Source organism: Mastomys coucha, unplaced genomic scaffold (genome assembly GCF_008632895.1).
Source record: "Mastomys coucha isolate ucsf_1 unplaced genomic scaffold, UCSF_Mcou_1 pScaffold6, whole genome shotgun sequence".
Classification (NCBI taxonomy): Eukaryota; Metazoa; Chordata; class Mammalia; order Rodentia; family Muridae; genus Mastomys; species Mastomys coucha.
This window is the reverse complement of record NW_022196912.1, coordinates 52,807,880-52,831,305: the sequence shown is the minus strand read 5'-3', so window position 1 is coordinate 52,831,305 and position 23,426 is coordinate 52,807,880. Positions and strand designations below refer to the sequence as shown.

Genomic DNA, 23,426 nt, shown 5'->3' with positions numbered 1-23,426 from the left:
TTTTTTGTCTAGCATATAATGTTATTAAAAACAGGAGGTACTCAAGACTGGAAGTAAGGAGTTCCTCAAGCAGTAGAGACTGCAGGTTGAGAATGACTTATATAGCCTGGCTAAATCTGTCTTGTATTTCAGAAAGATGCAGAATAATTAAAGTTATTCCAGAGATGGTGCAGATTGTTTTCAGTCTATAGCATTCAGTTAGGCAAGTGACTCTTCGCATCTTATTATCAATAATAAAGGAAAATAGATGCCACAAAGCAGGCTGTTTTTCACAGGACACATACCCACAAGGTAACTGCCCTTTTATGGATGATAAAATAATAATTAATAATTACAGAGCTAGAACTTGGCGCCTTGTGCATGTTCATTTGGCTGAGAATTTCCAGGGAAATGAGGTACAGTGGAGTTTCATTTCAAGCCACAGTGCCTCCTAATAAGGCAGCACAAGAGTTTTGATTTAGCTGTGCGTTCCTTGAGACTTTTCTCCATATTCTTCCTCACAGCCTAGGTCAGGTTTGAGGCTTTTCATCCACAAGTTCCATGTGTGCTTGAACTTCTAGCCAATGAGCAGCAAGACTAAGAGACCAGAGGATGTGAGGATTGGTGATGGAATGTTATCGGACCTATTGACATCCCAGCCTTTACAGAATGCCTCTGTTCTGAGGCTGTGCTGGGCCCACAATGAAGGCTGCCAGAATTTGCCACCAGTGGCTTGTCATCTGATTATGGACAGACTTTGGTGAGACGCCTTTTCCTGCTGCTTCTCTGCTTTACCTATCATGTACCACTCATCACCGAATTATCAACAGATGCAATCTTAGTTGCCCCAGAAGTGTGCCATCTCTTTCCTTGTCTGATATGCCGAGAAAGGACTAAGGCAAGCCCCTTATGATGCATTAACTGCTGGCTAAGTTTTCAAACACAGGAAACAATGCTACCACTTCTTTATATCTCACCAAACATATATGTTTTCAAGAATAATTTCGATAAATCTTCACTTCCTAAAACCAAACTGTCCTAGAAGCAAAAGTGTGTGTGTATGTGTGTGTGTGTGTGTGTGTGTGTGTATGTGTGTTAAACTTTGGATGTAGATGTTCACAAAGTGGTAATTCTGAAAATGTGGGCAGCAGCAGGCTCCAGACGTGGATGCCTGAACTCTGGCTTTCCTGGCATTTCATTCTGTCTCAAAAGTTTACATCTACATTCTGTTGCATTTAATAGATCCAGACTCGTTTATATTTTCAATGAGGAAAAAAAAACCCTCTCGTGTAAACACAGCTTATGGTTGGGGAGATTTTAATTGTTGAAGGCAGTAAACATACTGAGAGCTTGTTTAACTTTTGAAAAATATTAAATACGGAGAGATACCACTTGATTTCAACATACTCTGTCAGAAAGCAGTTTCCAAGGGTTCTTACAACCTGAGGCTTACTTGCCAACTTACTGAAGTTTTACCAACTTCACAGCAAAGTTTATTCATGTAGCGCCTAGAGTACTGGATGGAGCAAATCAAATTTTCCTGAGAATTATTTCTTACCTTGTAAAATCAAGGTTTTCTGGAATATTCTTTGCATTCATTTGATAAGAGAGCATTTGTTTAAACTTATTATAAATGCATCTGTTTAGTTTGCTGGTAGTTTCCAGATAGCTAAGAGTCATCATACCATCATGGCCTTGTGCAGTCCTGACTACCCAAGAAGCCAGTCTACAGACACTGCATATATTTTATCCCTGTACTTGCAAGTAATTACAACAGTGTAGCAGTAAGTGTATTTTGGGTGTCATTTCTGGCAGAGCCTTAAGGCTGTGTTTTCAAAGGGCAAAATCTAGGCTTGTAAAACCCAACTGGCACCTGCCAACTTGAGTTGGGCAGTTCTGTTTGTCTCTCATCTCCAAACCGTGAGGTGATTCATCTGAATTATTCTCTAGCCCTTGGTCATGTAAGATTGCTCTGATTTCTTTTCTCTTTGGAGTATTATGGAAATTTTTTTGAAGTGTAGAGAGAATAATGATCTAGAAAAACAGAAAGACAAAAGATGGCAAACATGGCAGGACACTTGGCAGTTCTGGCTTTTGTGAATATCATTGATTACCAGATCCAGCCTGTAGGAGCCTCCAAACAACTTAATGTTTTATTTTATAGTAGAAGCATTTAAGATATTATAGCCTTTGATTCAAAAAGTCTAATTTAGATGTATTCTTATCAAGAAACTTCATCTTGAATTTTGTTCTGGTATTAATATGCGCACTTATCTATAAGACTCTGTATAAATTCATTACTCTAACATTTGCTTTAAGTGGAGCTACTACATTTTACCTAATTCAAGAACCTGCCCTCACTTTCTTAACAACCGAGCTCTCTATAAAAATACAATCAAACTAAAAAAAAATCTATGAAAAGTAAACACTATCAATCTCAATACTACATAAAAATTAAATATCCCATATTCATACTTTTAATCAATGCAGCCTACATGAGTTGTAATTAGTAAATTTATAGCATTTAAAACTATAAAAACAAATGTTATGGCACTCAAAGATATTTGAAACAAATTGATTTCATCAAAAATGTAAAAGCAACTTTTTAATTTAAAGCTTTAACCAATAAATAGTTTTGAATAGCTATGAGTCTTGTAAATGTGCCATATTTCTCAACTAAAGTAAAAATTCCAAGATTTAAATATTTTTACCATCATTTACAAAACTCTTAATTAAAATCTGAAGCAAATGCTAACATTTAAGTGGCCAAACAATAATATATGTTAAAAATAATTTGTTCATCACAAACTATATCTAAAATAGAAAAAGCAAAGCAATTATTTTTTAGAGGTGTTTCACAAATTCTTTGTAAAAATGTATAATAACAATATAAATCTTGCCTGGTCATTTTTGCTCATATACAGGCACAAGAAACAATACATCTATAAAATATTTTTAGAACTCATGCAAAAAAGACCAATGTAGAACACACAATTTATAGACAGTACTGTACAAATTTAGAAATGTATTTAAATGGAAAATGTAAGTATGTAATGCATGGAAATTCATAAATAATAGATTACTCTTAATTATAAATTTAAATTTCTGAAAGTTGAAGAAAATTAATAATTAACCCATATAGTAAAATAGAAATGTATATGCTCACCACATAATTTCTGTTAATTTAATTATACATTTGTTCAAGGAATTTACAATAAAATAATCTCAAACACAAAGATAATTACTGTTTTGAATACGTGGATGCCCTCTACCCATGTTGTGACATACAGCTACACTAATAGTGAATTGGAAAATGGATTTTAAAGATTTACATACTGTGCAGGACAATTTCTTAAAAGGGCAAACAAATGCCTTGTTCTTTAACCATAATAGGAAAACAGGAGGAAATTTTCAAAAAGACACCAGATTTAGAGTTATGTTGTCTTAAAACAGGTACACACTAAAGCCAGGAATGCTGGGTTCCATTTGGATGCATATAGTAAAATATTCCGTAACTATGGCCTCTGAGTCTCACTGATGACTGTGACTTAGCAATGACATGTTTTGCTCAGAACTATGTGATATAACAACCTTCCTTGAGAGCTTCAGTTCAACGTAGTTACTCAAAGCAGCATGGCAGTGCAGGATAAACCTCAGTGCTCTGCTGACTTGATGTACTTTAAACGTGATCAGGGCTAACCATTGACCATATGTCAATGTCTGAAATATACTACAAAATGTGACAGAACATAAATAGGTTAAATAAGAAATAAGTTATTTATTTTGCTTTTAAACTTGAGGACATACATTGCGGTCTGTGTCTCTTTTGAAACTTTCATCTTTCTCTCTCTCTCTTCTTTCCTTTCTTTCTCTCTTTCTTTCTGTTTTTCTCTTAAAAAAAGATCAATTCATTGGAATCAGTCCATAATACCATGTGCCCAAGGAAGTGCAATTTAACTGGCCAACTAAGAATTGATCTTTTTGGCATTGTGATTATAATCCATCAAGGAATGAGGCTATTGCTAATATTCTCATCTCACAGGATGATTTTCTTCAAAAACATTTATTATTATAAAGGATGTTGTAAAAAATTAGAGAATGTGAAGGAAATAAAAATTTTGAACTATAAACAATTTGAGAAAGACATAAATTACAAATATTGGGCCAGAAAATATTAAGAAATTCTTACACATAAATTATTTTCCAATACATCAATGGTCTATGCCTTCTTTAATTTATCATAGATATTTAAAACTTACAGCAGTGCTCAGATTATAAATTATTGAAATTTAGAGAAAAATATTGCCTAAATGTAATTATAAATTAAATTTAGATTATAGTTACATTTATATGTAATTTTATATTTAGTATAACTTTTATCAGAACAACTTAAATTTACACCTATTCATTCATAGACTGACATCTTTCAGATGAAAAAATATGACATAAAAAGTGGTCCCTTCATATGTAATTTTCATTTGATATATTTGCTGCAATGTTTAGGCCTTATCATGAATATAAATTACACTCTCTAGCACTAAGGGGTTGTTTTTTCAAACACAGAAGGAAAATATAAATGATGACATTGGGGTTTTTTGTTTTGTTTTGTTTTATATATTTTTATTTTTTTATTTTTCCATTTTGGACTTTGTTTATAGAATACCCACATAATGGTTTTCATTAATAATTGCTATAGAATATGAATGTTTACATAGTAATGTCAGGGTTCACTATAGGTGAATCTGTCAAAATTTCACTCATTGATTGTTTTTCCTTTGAAAAAGAACAATAACCACAAAAGTAGATCTGCAGGGAAATGCAAGCAATTTCTATTTGCTCACTTTCAAGTTTAAAGAACTTGATTTAAAAGGAACTCATGATCTTGATGTTGAGAGTGTTTAAATGAGGCCACGCATGTAGGTCAGTGATACCTACATTTGTTTTTAAAGTCAGGTCACCATTTAAAAAATGGTCTCACTGAAAATTGAGCTACTACTCTAGAAAGTTTCACAATTACATTTTGTATACTGTAGTTTAAAGACAGATAAGTTGTTCTCAATTTTCCTGGATAACTGAGAACCTAAAGACTGCATTTTTATCCTAAAGAAAATACAAAAGTTATAATCATGTAACACTGATAAATTGCAAAGTTGTTTATTTTCAGAAAACATGATGATTGGAATGCCTAGGAATAAAATAGAGTCGGGGCAACTAACATTATTCTGAGATTAGCTTGTAGTATAGTTTAGAGACACTTGTATAGGCATACACAGAGAGGGACATAATTTGAAACTGAATATTTTGTGTTATAACAGCTATAAATATTTGTAACTTTACAAAAATATAATATGACTCAACCCCCAAAAATCCACATCCCCAAATTATTCATTGCATTTTTGGAATGAGTATAGTTATAAATTTATCCCATAAAATATAAATGTGTGCTTATTTTCATTAATCTAAGCTGTCTACAGAATATGTATAACATAATGTTGTATATTAACTACATAAAAGCTGGTTAGGTTAAGTGAGCACATCTATTTTAACAAAACTGAGCAATGCGTGCCCAGTAATATATTGCTTTCTGTAATTGAAGCTAAGCAGTTCACAGTATTTATAGACATTTTTCAGAATCACCTGGCTCACACTGATTGTTTTAAGCACAGTTGTAACTTTAAGAGTCCCTTTGAAGGAGTGGCAGATGTTGGCTTTACTAACATTGCTGGACAGGGTACCTGGCTTGGAGTTATAAAATTGTTTAGCACATACTATGAAAATGTTGTAAGTTTCTCTTAAAAGTGCCTATTTTTAATTGTTAATTAACTATAATGGAAGTCTAAAGTCTATAAATATTTGCTTCTATACCGGTAAGCTTTCTCTATTTGTATAAGTCTGCTTTCATGTAGATTTTTAGAAATACTGGAGAATATTTTATATTGAAATTGTTGCATTATTGCTATGGATTAAAATGTAAGGTTTATACATGATTTGGTTGTTTAATACTATTTCCTGGTGCTTATTAAAAATTAACTCAGTTATCACACATGCACTGGTGGGAGATGTGGTTTCAACATTGCCATAGATTGAGGCATTGTCTATACCTGCCAACTATAAATTTATACTGATTATAAAATGCCTAAATAAATAAATTGTTTCTCCCATGCATGATTTAGTTTCCATCTAATATACTCCTAAATCACAGATGGTCCAATATAAGTTATTGAACATTAATTAATTATGAAGTGATACAATAGCCAAACTGTGCCAAGTAAAGGCTTATATATTGATAACAGGATTATAGCTATTTTCTGTTACTTTGCTGTCTCATAAGTCAAAATGTTTTCACAATACTATGAAATGATTGACCTTGAATTGAATGTTCGCTGTATAAATTGAAATAGGAGAAAGAATGGCTTGGAGTTAAACATACCTATGATCTAACTGTTATTAACTCAGAGCCTGAAGACATCGATTTTATTTTCAATAGTGTACCAAGAAACCGATGCTTGACTTTGATTGTCTATCAATGGGAGCATTCATTCTAAGTCAACCCAAGTGACATTATCCTTCCTAAAGATTGCATTTCCTATTCTTCTAACGTATTGATGCACTGAGGAGTTTCTTGTTTCCATGTTTAAATGAGTTACACAATGCAAAAACAAGTTCTTCTTTACCGTGTGCTTATTTGCCCCTGATAAAGTTGATGGCAACCAGTGTTAGTCAATATTAAGACCCTTTTTGTTAAAAGAAATTAAGGAAGTCAGTTTTTAGCCTCACTCTCCCTGTTTCCCCAACCAAAAATAACTTGTGCTTGTACAAAAATTCTTTCGTGTACGCAAATCATCTTTAGGGCATTGGCTCAGCTTAGAAGCAGTGTAGTTTCCCCCTTGCGGAAAGAAAACAAGGAAACTAAGCTCCTGGTCCTTCCTCAAGTAGCTACCAACCTGCAGAGGCAATCCATTCGTCTCTGCTCATACATGCCCAATCAGGGGAAACCAAGATTCTAATCTTGGCGCATTCTAATGCCTTCTTTGGAACCTTTTCAGTATGTTAGGATTTCACATACAGTTAGCGATAACCAGTAAACAGAATGACAGGGATGGCCACGTTCTTAAACATAACTAATCGTGATGAAGCATTAAGAGTTCATCCTGGACCTAGAAAATTACAAGTTCGACAGTGAGGCTGGGAAGGAAGGAGTCACCCTATATTGAGGTCAAGAAGAGTTTCTATCATCCTTCAACACCTTACAAAATACACAGCCCTTAGTGTCCTTCATTGCAGAACACCTTGATTAAATTGTTTAAAATGCTATTTGTTTTTCAATTCTTCAAATTAATGCCTGGAGTTATATGTTCTAACTCTCATGCCACTAACACAGAAGATTAAACATATGCAAACCTTGTACTAGTTAAGTGACTTCTTCCAAAATCTGTATCCTGGTTGCCTTGTAACTACAGAGAAGATTCAATAAAAGAAAGAAAGAGAGAGAGAAAGAAAGGTAGGAAGGAAGAAAAGACAGAAGGAAGAAAGAAAGCAAAACATATTTACAATGAGAAATATAGTTAAGGGCTTTGTTGCGTTTCCTGGAAATTTTCGCTTTCTCTGTGCTACCAGGATGCACTGGCGATTGAACTTTGCGGCCCTTGAATTCTTCTGGGAGGCTTCCCTTTTCCTGGGCTGCTCAAGGTATCTACACCTTCTCTGCATCTTCTTCCAGCACTGTCAGAGCTGCTATCCATCCCCTTTCTCCACTGCATCTCAAAGCACTACTCAATTGATGAAGGCTTTTATTTTCCACAATCGAAGTTCAAACATTTTGTTTTGGTTGGTTGGTTGGTGGGGTTTTTTGCTTGTTTTGTTTTGTCCTAGGTTAGCGCCATGTGAATGCAATTACTGTCAGAATACTCTTTCCTCAAGCCCGTATGTATTTATTCACAGTTTTCAGATATACTCCTTACACATTTCTAGACTACTAGATAATGTCTTTTGTTGCCAAATGATAGAATTTGTTTTAAAACAAAATATCATTTTAAGTAAGGTGCTATTTAAGGAACTCTGAAAGCAAAAATTAAAAAAAAAAGTTTTAGGTTTCTTTTACTTTTCTTTCTTCTCTTCTTTCTTTTTCTTTTTATTCATTTTCTCTTTCTTTCTTCCTTTCTTTCTTCCTTTCTTTCTTTCTTTCTTTCTTTCTTTCTTTCTTTCTTTCTTTCTTTCTTTCTTCCTTTTTTTGCTCATTTTGTCAAATCCAGTTAAAGCTCAAGATATTGCACAATGATGTGGAAACCCAGTTAAGGATAGGAAAAGTCTAGCAGTTCACAGTTGGGAATTGGAAGGGAAAGGCAAGGAGAACCGCATGCACGCACATATGCACATGCACGCACGCTCTCACGCCCAGTGGATGCAACATCCCAAGGAGCACACCCCTTCCATGGATGGACCCGCCATGCTCCCTTAACCGATTTTGCATAGTGTCACTTGCTCTTCACCACTTCTGGAAAACTGATTTGCGATCTTGGAGGGCTTTGAATGACTGGATGTAGATATATTAACTTCAGCGAAAACACGTGCTCCTGAATTACAGGGCGGGCGCTGCACGGATGAATTAGGCCACCGGAGCGAGGAAAGGCTAGCTGCTTTATAGTTTGTCTTTCTATGAGAACCATCCCACACCTCCTGCATCTTCCTAGCCCAGAGCGCACTCTCCCCAGGGTTGCTTTGCCCGCACTCACCTGAGCTGTCGCTTTTCCTTTTGCTGCCACTTCTCTTCTCCACTTCTGCGGGTGACAGCGCTTGACGGCCATAATCCCCTGGTGCACACGCGGCCCCGGTAGGGGTGTTGGATCCCAGGCTAGAGGAGTTGGAACACAGCACCGGAGGGCTGCTCCCCAGCTCCGGGGGCCCTCCCGAATCAGGCTGCAGGCACAGGCTGTGCCTGGCCGCGCTTGGCGGGGAGGACATCTGCGGGAGGTGCCAGTTGCTTTGCAGAGCCTGGTGTTGCTGCTGCTGGTGATGGTGATGGTGGTGGTGATGGTGGTGGTGGTGCCCCCTGTGATGCTGGCTGGCAAACATGCCCTCCTCGTTAGGGTATCCCGCGATTATACAAGACGAGGAAGATGTGGAGAGTTCGGGGTAGGACATGTGGTCAGATCTTCCATGGAGGGCCAGAGAAGACTGCGAGAAGGGGTGCAAGCCTTGCGCTGTGGCGTGGGGGCTGCGCAGGCAGCCAAAGAGGGTATGTTCCATGGCATGCAAGTCTCGGCTTCCAAGCAGAAGACTTCACAGACTGTCCCAAAGTCCACCAAGCGCTGTCACTTTTCCCTAGAAATCCTAAGACTTTCTCCCCTCACTCCTAAAGTAAAAGCCGCGCGCAATTGAACAGAGCCGGCTAATCCCAGTCCTGAGCCTTAGCGGCCAGTCTCCTGCACGTATAAACACTAGGACCTGGAGGAGCTTCCCTCGCAGCTGCTCAGATGTCAAGTGTGGGAGAGGTGGAAGCCAAAAGAAGGTGGTCCCAGAGAACTGCTTTCAGGAGGGGAAATGGCTCCGAGAGGTTATAAATAGAGTGTAATGTGAGCTGGGGGCTGGCTTAGGAGCCCAGCGCTGACCACAAGCAAACTCCCTCCAAAACTCCCGCTCAGTCAGCGCCACCGTGCTCTCTCATTTCCAGTTCCCAATTGCTGGCAGGATAGGAGCGGCTGCCCCACGCCCATCGGGCCCTGGAAGCTTCCAGGACAGCTAGTTCGCCCAGAGCCTCAGCCGCTCAGGGCCACCGCGATCTGTCCCTTTCCCATGCCCAGACACAGAGGCATTCAGCTTCGCTAAACCAGCACCCAGTGTCTCTCACTAGCTCACTGTTCTTGGAATCTAGATCTCTCAGCCTTGGTGGGGTTTGGGGTCACCTGCAGGCGCTCCCTGACTACTCCCTGACCTTGCAGATAACAGAGTACTCACTAGCTTTCAAGAGAAGGCAAAGAGCTGAGTTGGTCTAGCTTTCCAAACTCAGACGCCATCGCAGGGGCCCATTATCTTTTTCTCTTTTAGGTGTCTGAGATTGTTAGAACACCCAGCGCCAGGGCGGAGGTTGTAGGGCTGTGCACTAAGGACAGCACAGCTCTACTCTGAGTGCAGCAAGAAGAGATATCCAGTGGGGTATGCATGAAGCAGAGATGGATGCAGCTTCTGGCACCTCGGCGGCACACGATTGTTGCTCCAAGTGGTGTCCCCCTTCCTTCTTTTTCTGATCCTCCTCCCACCCCTACTTCTCTTTACCGGTCCAGTTTGCTCAACTTTTTCAACATTCGCTCACTGAGGAAGTTTTTTGGGGGTCAGGAATAGCCTGAAAAGATGTCAAATGAGCAAGTATAACTTGCTCCAGGCTTCAAACCCTACAGGAGCCAATTCACAGCCCCCACCGCCCCCACATCCCTTTGAGAAATGAAAGCTCTCTGTAGCTTACAGCGCTGCTGCTCTTTGCACACATTCTGTTCCTCATCACCTTTCTGTTTTAAGCAGATAGCAAACTTTACATTCCCTCAGAGTTGACTCTGCTATGATGGTTCATTTCCCCCAGGTTTACAGCCTATGCTCCTGGAAATGAACTGCACAACTTGTCACTGGTGAATTTGTGAGAACCCGGGGTTGGGGTTGACACAGCAGTTAGTTTGGAGGGCCACAGACAGAGTCTACTGGAGGTCCTGTCTTTAACCCACAACAAGCTTTGGAGAATGAGTTGCAGGAAAGCCTGTTTGTTGCTGTCTGTGAAGAGTCTACCAGGGGGATGTCTGCAGTAGCCTACTGTGTTCAGGGCTTGGAGTGTGCCACTATGGTTAACTGACATATGTTTATTGTCTGGGTGACCAGAAGATGATGGTCAAGTCTTTGAAATTGCTAATGGGTTTAGTGAGTACAGCAACCTGAACGAGACATCTGGCTTAAATTAGGAAAAGGTATTGATTAATTTTGGAGGAGTGTCCCCATAGCAGAACCCTTCCCTCTGCTGTTCCTTCAGCCATCTTCAGTCTGTTGCCCTTTATTTTAAGTGGTTCCCCAGAAAAGGGACTTCCAAACAAACTTTAACATCCGTGTGAAAAGTCAAATTGTTTTTCACTGCTAGAGATGGGGTGGAGTGGGGGTTGATCAGGAATTCCACGATTTGTAAGCACTGCTTTCTTTAACGGAAATTGAGCCCTATTTTGAGGGAAATTAGTTTTGCAGACTTCGTTAGGGGAAAAAAAAAGAACCTAAAACTTTTGTTCACCAGCTGCTCAACATTTCAGTCTGAGGCTGAGCTGGAACCTGCAGCAAGTCTTTGACGGTAAGGTTCTTCGCCTGTAATTTGGGAATCTTATCCTGAAAAGGGGTGCTGGTCATTCTTGGGGTGCGTGGCTGCTAGGAGCTTTGGGTACAGGCAGGATGACTTCCCAGACTTAAAGCATAAAACTATTTCTTCTGCCACTACCCATAACCTTGGCCTTTTAAGAACTGCAAACGAGAGTGGGAAACATATCCCTCATATAAGATCGGAATATATTTTGATTTTTCTGCTTTTTATGGTTTCAATATGTGCTCTGATATTAAACGTAGAAATATAAAATGCAATGATAAATTTCCTCCCTATACTCCCTTAGCATCTCAATGGATCCTGGATTTTGAAAGCATTAAGGTTTTATTCAAACTGGAATTTGAGCAATTCCTCTAATAAACAAAATAAAATATTTGCATAGTGTAAGATCCTTCAACTGAGAGCATTGTAGGAAGTGTCAGACAGGGCTGACAAAAACATACTTCATCTGTAGTGGTTAACAAAATCCATCGACGTCTTTTCAGTGTGTTTTCTATAAACTACAGCTAAACTATTAGTAAACAAAGAGTTGCATTTAACTAGGATTTTCAGGTGAGAGTAACCAGCAAGAATAAAGTCTGATTTCCACAGAAGCGAGCATTTGGTGAGTCTGCCCAGTGGCTGTGTTGGCTTTTCCCCATCTCATTCACTACATCATACAGATGTTAACAGCATGTCCAGAAATTCCTCTACAACCTGCCTCAGTCGGTTTTCCTCTGGAAATATGAAGCCAGTAATCTGGGGAAGAAGAGGAAAATCAAGTTAGAAAAGGAGGGAGCAGCTTCCAAAGGCATGCGTTTGCAGGACACAATCAAGAAATGTCTTTTAACTTTGAAGGCACAGAACATTAAGTATTCCCAAGAACGATGAAGTTCAGTTTTCTAATATAAAGCATAATACAAGCAAAGTGTCATGGAAAAGAAAAAGGGTTCTAAAAAGCAAAAGAAGCTAAGACTTGCTGCTTTCAAAATTAAAAATGGCTATCATAGTTTCATAATGTCTAAGTACTACTAACTATTCCATAACTTTCAAAAACTTCATGTTCTTAGAGCACTTGCAATGATACAGAATTTTTGGTTTTACATCCTAAGTTTTACTTTTTAGCTTTCGGTGTAGCAACAACAGAAAAGAAAATACAACACTTTCATCAGTAGCTGTTTTAATATTTGCACTTTAAGTAATCCAATGATTAATACTTTTCAGTCACAAGATAAATTGAAAAAATTCTAACAGCCAAAGTATCTATATGTCATTTGAGCTATAATGCTTATTCATAAATATATATTTCAACATTCCTGAAAAACTCCATTGTGTCAGCATAAATATCAAATATATGAGTTTAATATCAAGGTGTGCATTACAGAGTATAGGAAATGTTTAACTCTTGTGGAGATACATAACCATAACTATTTACACAATCATTAGAAGCTTCAACGTTAAGTGTGTCTATTGTCTGGTCTGACCAAATGGCATAAAAATCAACACTAAAGGCATATTTTTTTAAAAAATAGTCTTTTATTTAAAGCTAGATTGAAATTATTTAATTTTATTTAAAGATTCATGGTGACTTAAAAGTTGTTTGAGGGATGATGAGAATTAACATTAAATCCCAGATTTTTTCTTCTCATTTTGAATGGTACATATAATGTCTGAGGCTGAAGTGATTAATTGGACATAAGGATTGCCTTAGATGCTTATTTTGCACAGAAAAGCCACTGGTGCTGAATCCCCTCAAGAAACGTGATTATGTCCTCCTACTCATTGCTTTGAAATTAAGGTCTTAAAAATATATTATGATATTCTAAGATCTTAATGGCAGCTTAAATGATTTATTACATAATCCATTTCAATTAAATTAGGAATTACCTTTCTCCAGGTATTATGAATTACAAAATTTAAGGGACAGATGTACTATATCTGTGCTTTATCTAGACATTTAATTTTTTAAAAGTTTTTATGTTATTCTAACTGGAACTTTATAATAATAACAATAATTGTAAATTTTTACTAAATTATGATTAAAAAAAACTATAGCTCTGCCTAAGGCCATGAGACATACACACACACACATAAGCATAAAATATATGTATATAATTATTATGTATTTAAAATATACATATGTATTTGAGATATATTTGAAATATATTTCCATATATATAAATATATATTTGTATTTGAAATCTAGAACATTTGAAAAAGTAGTATATGAAAGACAGCATGATTAATAAAGTTAAGCTTAAAAGATTTTATTAGAAGCTCAAATCATATTTGACCAGTCTTGGCCACGGCTCCAATCACTTTCCACACTTAAATAGTTTATGAAATTTACAGGGTTTTCTGCCTTAATTTCTGAAGAGCAATACACTTGGGAAGATCTCAACAGGATACTAGATTTCAAAAAGCTTCAAACTGGAATGTCTTTTGTATATGTTTCAAGACCAGGCTTGTCTGACAGTTAACTTATAATAAGGAAAGTAAAAATAATTATATTTGTATATATTTTCATCTCTATTCATCATCTATGCTATTTTGTTAAAACTGGAGACATTTCAAAAATGTTATGGTTAAAAGATGCTTTAATTTCCATATCTAAATGTAGATGTGTAGAGCCATTAGTGTGAGACAGTTCTAGAATAAAGTGCTACACACTATGCCATGTGTCTTCATCATTAAACCAATAGCTATTTTATTTCTCTGAACAATTTAAGAGGACTGAACATTTTATTCCTTCTACGTAATAAAGGCAGTGTTGTATACTTGTAAATGGACTGAATTGAAAATGAGTTCATAAATCTCAGAAAACAAAAATTCTATTGAAACGTAAGACTGGAATTCCAGGTAAAACAGTCTTCTGTCTGAGATTTCCATCTTTAAGAGTCTGGCATGACTAATGCAATTTTGGCATCAGTATAGGTTATTCCTCTGTGTTTTTGTTTTTGTACTTCATCAATTTGTAGAATATTCTTAAGTTACTCTCCCACGTAGAGCTTGGTTTATATTCAAATCCCTGAAACCTGTGCTTTTGCCATATTAACATAGTTCCACTCAGATATTTAATGTGCACTCTAAGCTTATGTTTGGAGGCTCAATACCTCGCATAAACTGGTTTTCATAGATGCCATTATTTTTATTTATAGGCATAAAACAAAAGATTGTAGCTTCATGTTCCAAATTAAATGGGAAGTAAGGACCAAATACACAAATTCTTTTTATAACCATTTCTAAAACTTTAATGTGATTTATTTGTATGGTCTTAAAGCTTTAAAATTACTTTCGTAGAATATATGGAATATTTTGTTTGAGTCAATTTCCAAATCAAAATTATCTCAAATAAGAACAAAAATGATAAAATGACTACTGATCACTTGTGGGTAAGTTCAATAGAAACAACAACCAAGGAGAAGTGTGCAGAGCATCTCACAAGCTAACAAGTGAAATGAACTTAATATATGAATAGTTTTATATTTGCATAAATATGAATTTTTATTATATGTGATAGTTATAAAATCCCCAAGTATATGTCTTCTTTAAAGTAGGATTAAAAATAAATTAGAAAGTTTTATATTTCATCCTCCCCCTCCTCCTCAGCTCTCTCTCTCTCTGTATGTGTGTCTACACACACACACACACACACACACATATATACACACATTTGATAGACATAATAATGATAAAATACTTCTCTTATGAGAACTTCTAAATGATTACATGAATATAATGAGCAAGCTGGAGAAAGACATGAGCAGTGCTTAGTCATGCATAAGCTCTGGGATGGCTGCAGGTTTGAATGATCACCCTCCATCTTATAAGTCTGTGGATTCAAACTCATTTTCATCAAATATTTTTGTTCAAAATATAATTTGTTTTTAGAGGATGATTTTTGCTTTCATTAGGATAATAGTGTGTGAAGAAGAATAAGCAGAACTTCAATGATTAATCCTCACAGTCTAAGTAAGTTATCTGCAGCTTAGACACTTCCAGGTTCCACGCTGACTTCACCAGGCACAGGGCTCAATAAGGAACCCAGGAAAAGGGATTTCTCTTGAAAAATGGTTAACACACATTTTTAAATACAAGTGTTAGGAACTGTAATCAAAATCAAGATTTAAATAAAATTTAAATAAAAATTTCTGAGTATTTAGACTACAGAAGATCCCAATGGTGTCCTCTATACAGGTTCTTGCCCAATAATCTTCCAGTAAGCCAATAATACCTAAACAATAGGACTTCATGTTAATTGAGTTTTATCATTTTTAGTTTTTAGTAATGCAAATCACTAAAGACTAAAAATCTGAGTATAATTGAATAAATTACTAAATCCTAGTAGTACATAATAATAATAAAATATAGTAACATTTACACTCACCCTAATAGTGTGGGTAATCTAACAGTTATCTCCTAATTACAACATATGTAGTGATCTGTATCATTGTTTTTGCAGATAAATTGTTAAAGATGGCCAACTGTAATGACTGCAGTAAAGCTATTGTTTCCCATCTGTAATATAAAAAACAAATCAATGTCAAATTAAACAACCATAAGTATAAGTCAATACTATAGCTCCTCTATTGACCCAAAACTTGTAAGGCCTGCTCTGTTCTACTCCTGAGATTCTTCAACTCTACAAGTTTTTTCTGATTCAGTTCTTGCATTCTATCAGAAGCAATTCCTGATGTAATTTGATCTCAGTCAAAAGCTGAGTCCTTTTGGAAATTAAGTTCATTCCCATTCAAGTATTTTTTCCCCTTTGCTGATATATATTTTCCTTTAACTTATTTATTTATTCACTTTACTTCCAGATTACAGTATACTCCCTCCTCTTCTCCAAACCCCACCCTAATACACTCTCTCCCTCCATCCTACCCTCTCCTTTAGGAAGGGAAGACCCCACAGTTACCATCTGTCCTTGTACATCACTTCAGAGAAGGACTAGGCCATCCTCTCCCACTGAGGCCAGATAGGGCAGCCCATATAAGGAAAACAGATCCAAAGAGAAGCAACAGAACCAGAGTCAGCTACTCTTCAGATTGTTAGGGGACCATCGAGATCTTGCTGCACAACTGCTACATATGTGTAGGGGGCCTCTGTCCAGCCCATGCATGCTCTTTGGTTGGTCGTTCAATCTCTGTGAACTCCGGTGGCTGATGGCCCCAGGTTAGTTGACTCTGTAGGTCTTGTGGTGCTTTTGATCCTTCCAATTCCCTCAATCCTAGATGTCCTGAGTTTTGCCTAATGTTTGCTGTGAGTCTCTGCTTCTGTTTCCATCAGCTGCTGGATGAAGCTTCTCAGAAGACTAGGTTCCTGTCTGTAAGTGTTGCAGAGTATCATTAATATTTTCAGAGATGGGAGTCTCCCATGGGATTGGTCTCAAGTTGGGCCAGCTATTGGATAGCCATCTTCTCAGTCTCTGTTCTTTATCCATGTACATCCTGAAAGCAGGACAAATTTTGGTTAGAAAGTTAGAAAGTAGGTGGTTTGGTATGCCCCTCCCTCCACTGGAAGTCCTGTCTGCCTACAGGAGGTGGCTACATTAGCCTCTCGTGCAACCATGTTGGAAATCAACTTGGTGGTTTCTCAGAAAGTTGGGAATAGTTCTATCCCAAACCTCAGTTGTACTACTCTTTGGAATATACCCAAAAGATGTCCCACTATACCACAAAGGCATTTATTCAACTATCTTCACAGCAACTTTATTCACAATAGCTAGAAACTGGAAACAAACCAGATGTCCCTCAATTGAATAATGGATGAAGAAAATGTGGTACATTTATACAGTGGAATACTATTCAGCTATTAAAATCAAGGGTATCGTGAAATTTGCAGGCAAATGGGTACAACTAGAAAACATCATCCTGAGTGAGGTAACCAAGACCCAAATGGACACGCATGGCATGCACTCATTTAAAAGTGGACATTATCCATTAGACATTAGGATATAAAGCCATAAACACTCTTTAGTTGGTGGTTCAGTCTCTGTGAGTCCATGCTCTGTGAAACCAGAAGATACATGTTATAATCCAAGGGCTTGAAGAAGCTAAGTAATGAAGGCCCAAGGGAGGATACTTGAATCTCACTTAGAAGGGGAAATAAAATAGACATCTGGGGTGGGGGTGGATGGAGGAATGAGGGAACTGGGTTCAATATGGGATGAGGATAGGAACAGGTTAGGGAGCAGGTATGGGGAGTGGGAGGGATGAGAAGGCAGGGAGAGAGAAGGGAAGTTAGTTAAGGAGGATATCTCTGGCAAAAGCTAGAAGCCTGGGACAGGAGAGATTCCAAGGAGTCTATGAGAGTGACCCTAGCTGAGACTCCTAACCACATAATTTAGGTCCTGAGTTTGTTGTTAGCTATCATTTTCTACTTTTTCAATATCATTAAATGATTGCCAATATACAGCCATATGCATGTTATGTGTACATCCTTATGTGAGTACAATAGCAGTTGGTAAATCATTTTCATCTAGCACATGTGACAGATATAATAAGTAATGATTAAAATAAGACAATGTACTAGCAATCTCAATGACAAATCTTGCCAAATACTGATCTCCAATGATAGAGATGATTTCAATCTCTCTCTGCATAGTATTATTGATAGTTGAACAAGTCTCTACTTCTCCTTTTCCCTTAGGAAACACATCAAGAAAAAAGTATTCTCAACTGAACCTCTTTCATATTCACTAGTGCCATCTTTCTTTCCATTGCCAATAGTATTAATTTAGTTCAGGGCTTTATTCTCCTTTCTTGAACTACGTGGGAGTCCCGTGAAGCTATCTTGCTTAGAGCTTTCTTTCATCTTGAGGAAGAGAACTGAGACTTATTGGGACAGTGGGTCTAACATTTTCTAATTTTGTAGCCATAGTCATTTCAATGTGAATATTGCTATGCATAATGTGTGCATAGTAAATGCACACATTATGATGTACAGTGCAAGTTCAGCAAATGCTGAATAAATTTAGCTTTCACCTTGAGCTGCACTGTCAAATACAGGCTCATGTGGGAACTGAACACTTGGGATTTAGCATTGTAAATAAACACTTGCTATAAGATAAAATGCCCCTTGGACTATGCCCTTTGCCTTACAGAAGCGTTCTAGTTTTATGACGTCCCATTTATTAATTCTTGATCTTACTACATAAGCTGCTGCTGTTCTGGTCAGAAAGTCGTGTCCTGAACCCATGCCTTGAAGGTGGTTCCCCAATTTCTCTTCTCTCTGTTCTAGGGTATCTTGTTTCATGTTAAAGTCTTTCTTCCACTTGGACATGAATTTGTGCATCGTAATAGATGTGAATCTATTTGCATTCTTCTACATATAAACATTTACTTAGACCACCAACACTTGATGAAAGTACTTTTTTTTCTCTTCCATTGTGTAGTTCTAGCTTTTTCTGAAAAAATCAAGTGTCCATAGCTATGTGGGTATATTTTCAGGTCTTCAATTTAATTCCATTGATCAACTTGTCTATTTTTATGCCAGTACTATGTGGATTTTATTGTTATGGTTCTGTAGTAGAGCATGAAAACAGGGATGATGGTACCTCCATCCAGAACATTCATAAACTCCATTCAGAAGTTTTATTCATTGTATAGAATTGCTTTTAGATATTCTTGGCTTTTATGTTTGTTTTTTGTTTTTTTGTTTTTATTTTGTTTTGTTTTGTTTTTCCATTTGAAGTCAAGTATTGTCTTAAAAGTTTTTTTTTAAAAATGTGTTGGAATTTTAATTACTGAGATGGCCATTTTTACTATGTTAATCTTACAGATCCAGGAGCATGGGAGATCTTTTATCTTCTCATATCTTCTTCAGTTTCTTTCTTAAGAGACTTGAAGTTCTAGTCATATAGGTCTTTCACTTGCTTTGTTATAAAGTTGGCTATATTATTTGCAGCTATTATGAAAGTGGTTGTTTACCTAATCTTTTTCCTCAGTCTACTTATTGTTTGTATATAGGAGGGCTACTATAGTTAATTTAGGATCCAGCCACTTTGCTGATACAAGCTCAGCTGTAGAAGTTTACTGGTAAAATTATTTTGGCTTGCTTATGTATACAATAATATCATCTTTAATGATATTGAAACTAGACATCAACAAACAAAATAACCCCATTAAAATGAGGTACAGATCTAAATAGAGAATTCTCAAGGAGGGCATCTCTAATGGCTGAGAACTTAATGAAATGCTGAATATCCTTAGTTACCAGGGAGATGCAAATCAAAACAGCCTCTGAGATTCCATCTTACACCAGTCAGAAAGGGTAAGATCAAAATCTCAAGTGACAGCCCATACTGGTGAGGATGTGGATCACAATGAATGCTACTCCATTGCTGGTGGGAGTGCAAAATTGTACAACCACTTTGGACATCAATTAGGTGGGTTTCTCAGAAAATAAGGATTAATTCTACCTTAAGCCCCAGTTATTACCACTCTTAGGCATGTACTCAAAAGATGTTTCACCATACCACAAGAACACTTGCTCAGCTATGTTAATAGCTTTATGAGTAATAGCCAGAAACTGGAAACAACCTTGTTGTCCTACAATTGAAGAATGAATAATAAAATTGTGGTACATCTACACAGTGAAATATTACTCAGGTATGAAAAATTTTAACATAATGAAATTTTCAGGCAAATGGGAGGAACTAGAAAAAAATCACCCTGAGTGAAGTAACCTAGACCTAGAAAGAGAAATATAGTATATATTTACTTATAACTGGATATTAGCCATAAAGTAGAGGATAGCCATGCTACAATCCACAGACCCAAAGATGTTAAGTATCAAGGAGAATAAAAGGGAGGAACACTTGAATCTCACTGAGAAGTGGAAATCAAGTTGACATTAGGGGCATGTGGAGGGAGGGGACTGGGTAGGGGAAGGGGTTGGAATGGGAGCTGGAGGGATCAAGTGAGGAAAGGACAGAGGGAGAGAGTACTGGGAGAGAAACCCAGATTGAGCATGGGCATCTCTGGGATGAGCTAAAAATCTAGAACAATGGAAACTCCCAGGAATCTAGGAGGTGACCTAGCTAAGACTCCTAGCAATGGAGGATATGGAGCCAGAAAAGGCTATCTTCTGTAATCAGGTAAGACTTTCAATGGAGAGATTAGGACACCAAACCAGCTGTCAATACTTTGACCCCAAAATGGTCCTGCCTACTAAATGTGCAGGGATAAAAATGTAGCAGAAATTGAGGGAATGACCAAACAATTACTGGCCCAGCTTGAGACCCATACCATGAGAGGGAGTGCACCTCTCACACCATTAATGATATTCTGCTATACTTGCAGCCAGGAGCCTAACAGAATTGTAACTATAGAGCCTACACCCAGCAACTGATGGAAATAGATGTGGAGACCCACAGCCAAATATTAGATCGGGCTCAGGGAGTCTCATGGAAGAGTAGGAGAAAGGTTTGATGAAGTCACAGGGGTCAAGAACACCACAAGAAAATCTACAGAATCAATTAACCTGAGTCCACAGGAGCTCACAAAGGCTAAACTGCCAACCAAAGAATGTGCATGGCACAGACTTAGGCCTTCTGCACACATGTAACATTAGTGGGGTTTGGCTTCTAGTAGGACTCCTAATGATGGGAATGGAGGCTTCTCTGAATCTGCTGTCTGTCTTTGGATTTCTTTCCATTAAGTAAGCTATCTTGTATACCCTCAACAGAAGATAATGCACCTAGTCTCTTTGCAGCTTGATACATCAAAGTGAGTTGATATCCATGAGAGACCTCTTTTTATTTCTGAGGAGAAAGGGAGTGAGTCGAAGAAAGGAGAGAAAGTGGAGGTGGGTGGGGAAGGTAAGAGTGAGGGAAAGGGAGAAGAGGATGGAGAGCAAGCTGTGACTGAAAAGTAAATAAAGTAATTAATAAAAATAAGAATAAATGAATACAAAACTTCAAAGATTTCATGTGCAATTAATAATAATTTACACTGATGTCATTGTAAAATAGTCATTGATAGATACCATTAATTTAAACTAATGAAAATATATCATTAAAAGTAAATTACTTTTTTTTTTTACTTTCTTTGTGTAGCTACTGCTGTGTTTCATATGGTCTATGTAGCTGACCTCATATTTTCCTCAGTCCTGAGCTAGAGAATGTTCACTTAATTTTTACCTCACATACTCCTTTCTTTGCAAATAGGTACCAAATTACATATAGATCTGTCAAAATGATGTAAGACCTGAAATTGCACTGTAAATTGATCCTCTTTGACCCCATGATTTGAAGCTTCACAGTATGGTACCACACCTGGAAACCTGCCGTACAAGATCTCAAACGGGCACAGGAAATTCCTGAAACAGCAATGCATCCTAGTTGAAGACATCCAGTTATCCCTCAGTGCAACAGAAGCATCACTGTTAATTAACTGTTGATATGCTTGAAAGAGTTTGTTTGGCAGTGGTCTTGGGGAGGAAGCTGAACCAGGTGTATTTTTAGCGTGCTGTAGACAATACTGTCATAGTCAGTTAACTTCCATATCTTAGGGCCTTAAAAATGCTTCCATTTTTTATTCTTTCAAAATCTTGTGTAAGACGGTTGACTTTCTAGACAGCTATTGATATTGTGGATTGTGGGTTAGTCATCTCAGCAAGATTCTCCAAGATGTCACAAGAGGGGGAGAAATAGATGGGTGAAGGGTCACTTATCTGGACTTAGACACATTTTATTCTAAAGTGTATAAGTATCATTTCTGTTTACCTGACTACTACCAAAAGTTTGTGCATGCCTACAAATAGCCTGGAACATATATTAGAGTATATGATACCTAGTGAGCCACAAATACCTCCTTAAGGTAGACCTTGATCTCTCAATTTGACTTCTAATTTACAAAAATAGATGGTTAAAAATATTTATTAAGCCTTCTTACCTCTTATAATTGTATTTCCTAGTGCACATGCCCCACAGGAGTCAATAAATATACCCACTAGAACATTTAGATCTATAGGCTTCACGCTTGCGTTAGATTTTAGTACCCTTGTAGCTACTGATTACATCAATATCATTTGGCCACCACTACAGCACCAGTGACATTTAAACTTGTTCTAGCTTCAAGTTTTTGGGTTTCTTTGTGTTTAGGCAATGATTTTAAACATGGTTTTCTACTCTAAATTAAAGGTTCATTTCTAACTTCCATTGGAATAAAAACAGTAGCACCCACATATATGAGGACATTTTGGTTCATTAGGGGTTTTGTCTACAAGCATCTGTGGTTGAGTTTTAACATTAATTTCTATTTATGAAAATCAGTGATTCTTATGTAACTTGATTCTTATCCTTATGAGTATCATATATTTTATAGTGGTTAATATGATGTATTATATCAGAACATATTATTAAAATGAAAGTACTTGTGATCATAATTATCATTGATCCATAGGTACAAATTTTCTTACAAAATAGAAGCTATATTCTGTCTAAACCAGGGCCTGTAAAACACATTTATGTATATTACATTGTATTTTTTCATATTTACTTATATTTATTCAATATACTTTATCCTCCTTAACACTAATATCATAAGAAAGTCCTGTCTAACACAGATATAAATACTGAATGAGAAAAATATGTATTAATGTGAACTATTATTTCAACATTTTTAATAAAAATTCAGATACTAATTTTCCACATTTATGTATATCTATCTATCTGTGTCTGTGTGTGCACTTGTATGGACAAATGTGAATGTATGTGTATGTGTGCATTTATGTGTGTGTGTGTGTGTGTGTGTGTGTGTGTGTGTGTGTGTGTGTATGTGTGTATGTATGTGTATAAGCCAGAAGAAAATACCTAGCATCTTCCTCATTTCCTCTCTACCTTATTTTTATGATCAGGGTCTTTCTCTCCAACCTGGAATTCAATCAAGTAGCCTGGTTGGCAAGCAAACCAAAGAATCTAATTGTTTGTAGCCCCACAACAGCAGGATTACAAGCACATGCTATTTCACTGGACTTTTATAATTGTGCGTTAGGAATTAAACTCAGGTCTCCATGTTTGCATACAATTTATTGCAAAAAGCCTTATTCAAGTACCATGCTGCATATTTCTCACTTGAGTTTTCTAGTTCTTTCAAAATAATACAATAGCAAAAAAAAA

At 36.9% G+C, this 23,426-nt stretch overlaps 1 protein-coding gene and 1 long non-coding RNA gene across 2 annotated transcripts in view; one reads left to right on the top strand and one right to left on the bottom strand.

Annotated features, from left to right (window-relative positions):
• Positions 1 to 9,509, bottom strand: part of Meox2 (mesenchyme homeobox 2) — a 60,237-nt gene extending 50,728 nt beyond the window's left edge. The window contains exon 1 of the mRNA XM_031356736.1: positions 8,712 to 9,509. Within this exon, the coding sequence (XP_031212596.1) occupies positions 8,712 to 9,225 (514 nt within the window). The 5' untranslated portion in view covers positions 9,226 to 9,509. The remainder of the gene's footprint in view (positions 1 to 8,711) is intronic.
• Positions 9,510 to 11,265: 1,756 nt separating this feature from the next.
• The window catches only part of LOC116080573, a 61,868-nt gene continuing 49,707 nt past the window's right edge, over positions 11,266 to 23,426 (top strand). The window contains exon 1 of the long non-coding RNA XR_004114483.1: positions 11,266 to 11,296. This is a non-coding gene — a long non-coding RNA (uncharacterized LOC116080573). The remainder of the gene's footprint in view (positions 11,297 to 23,426) is intronic.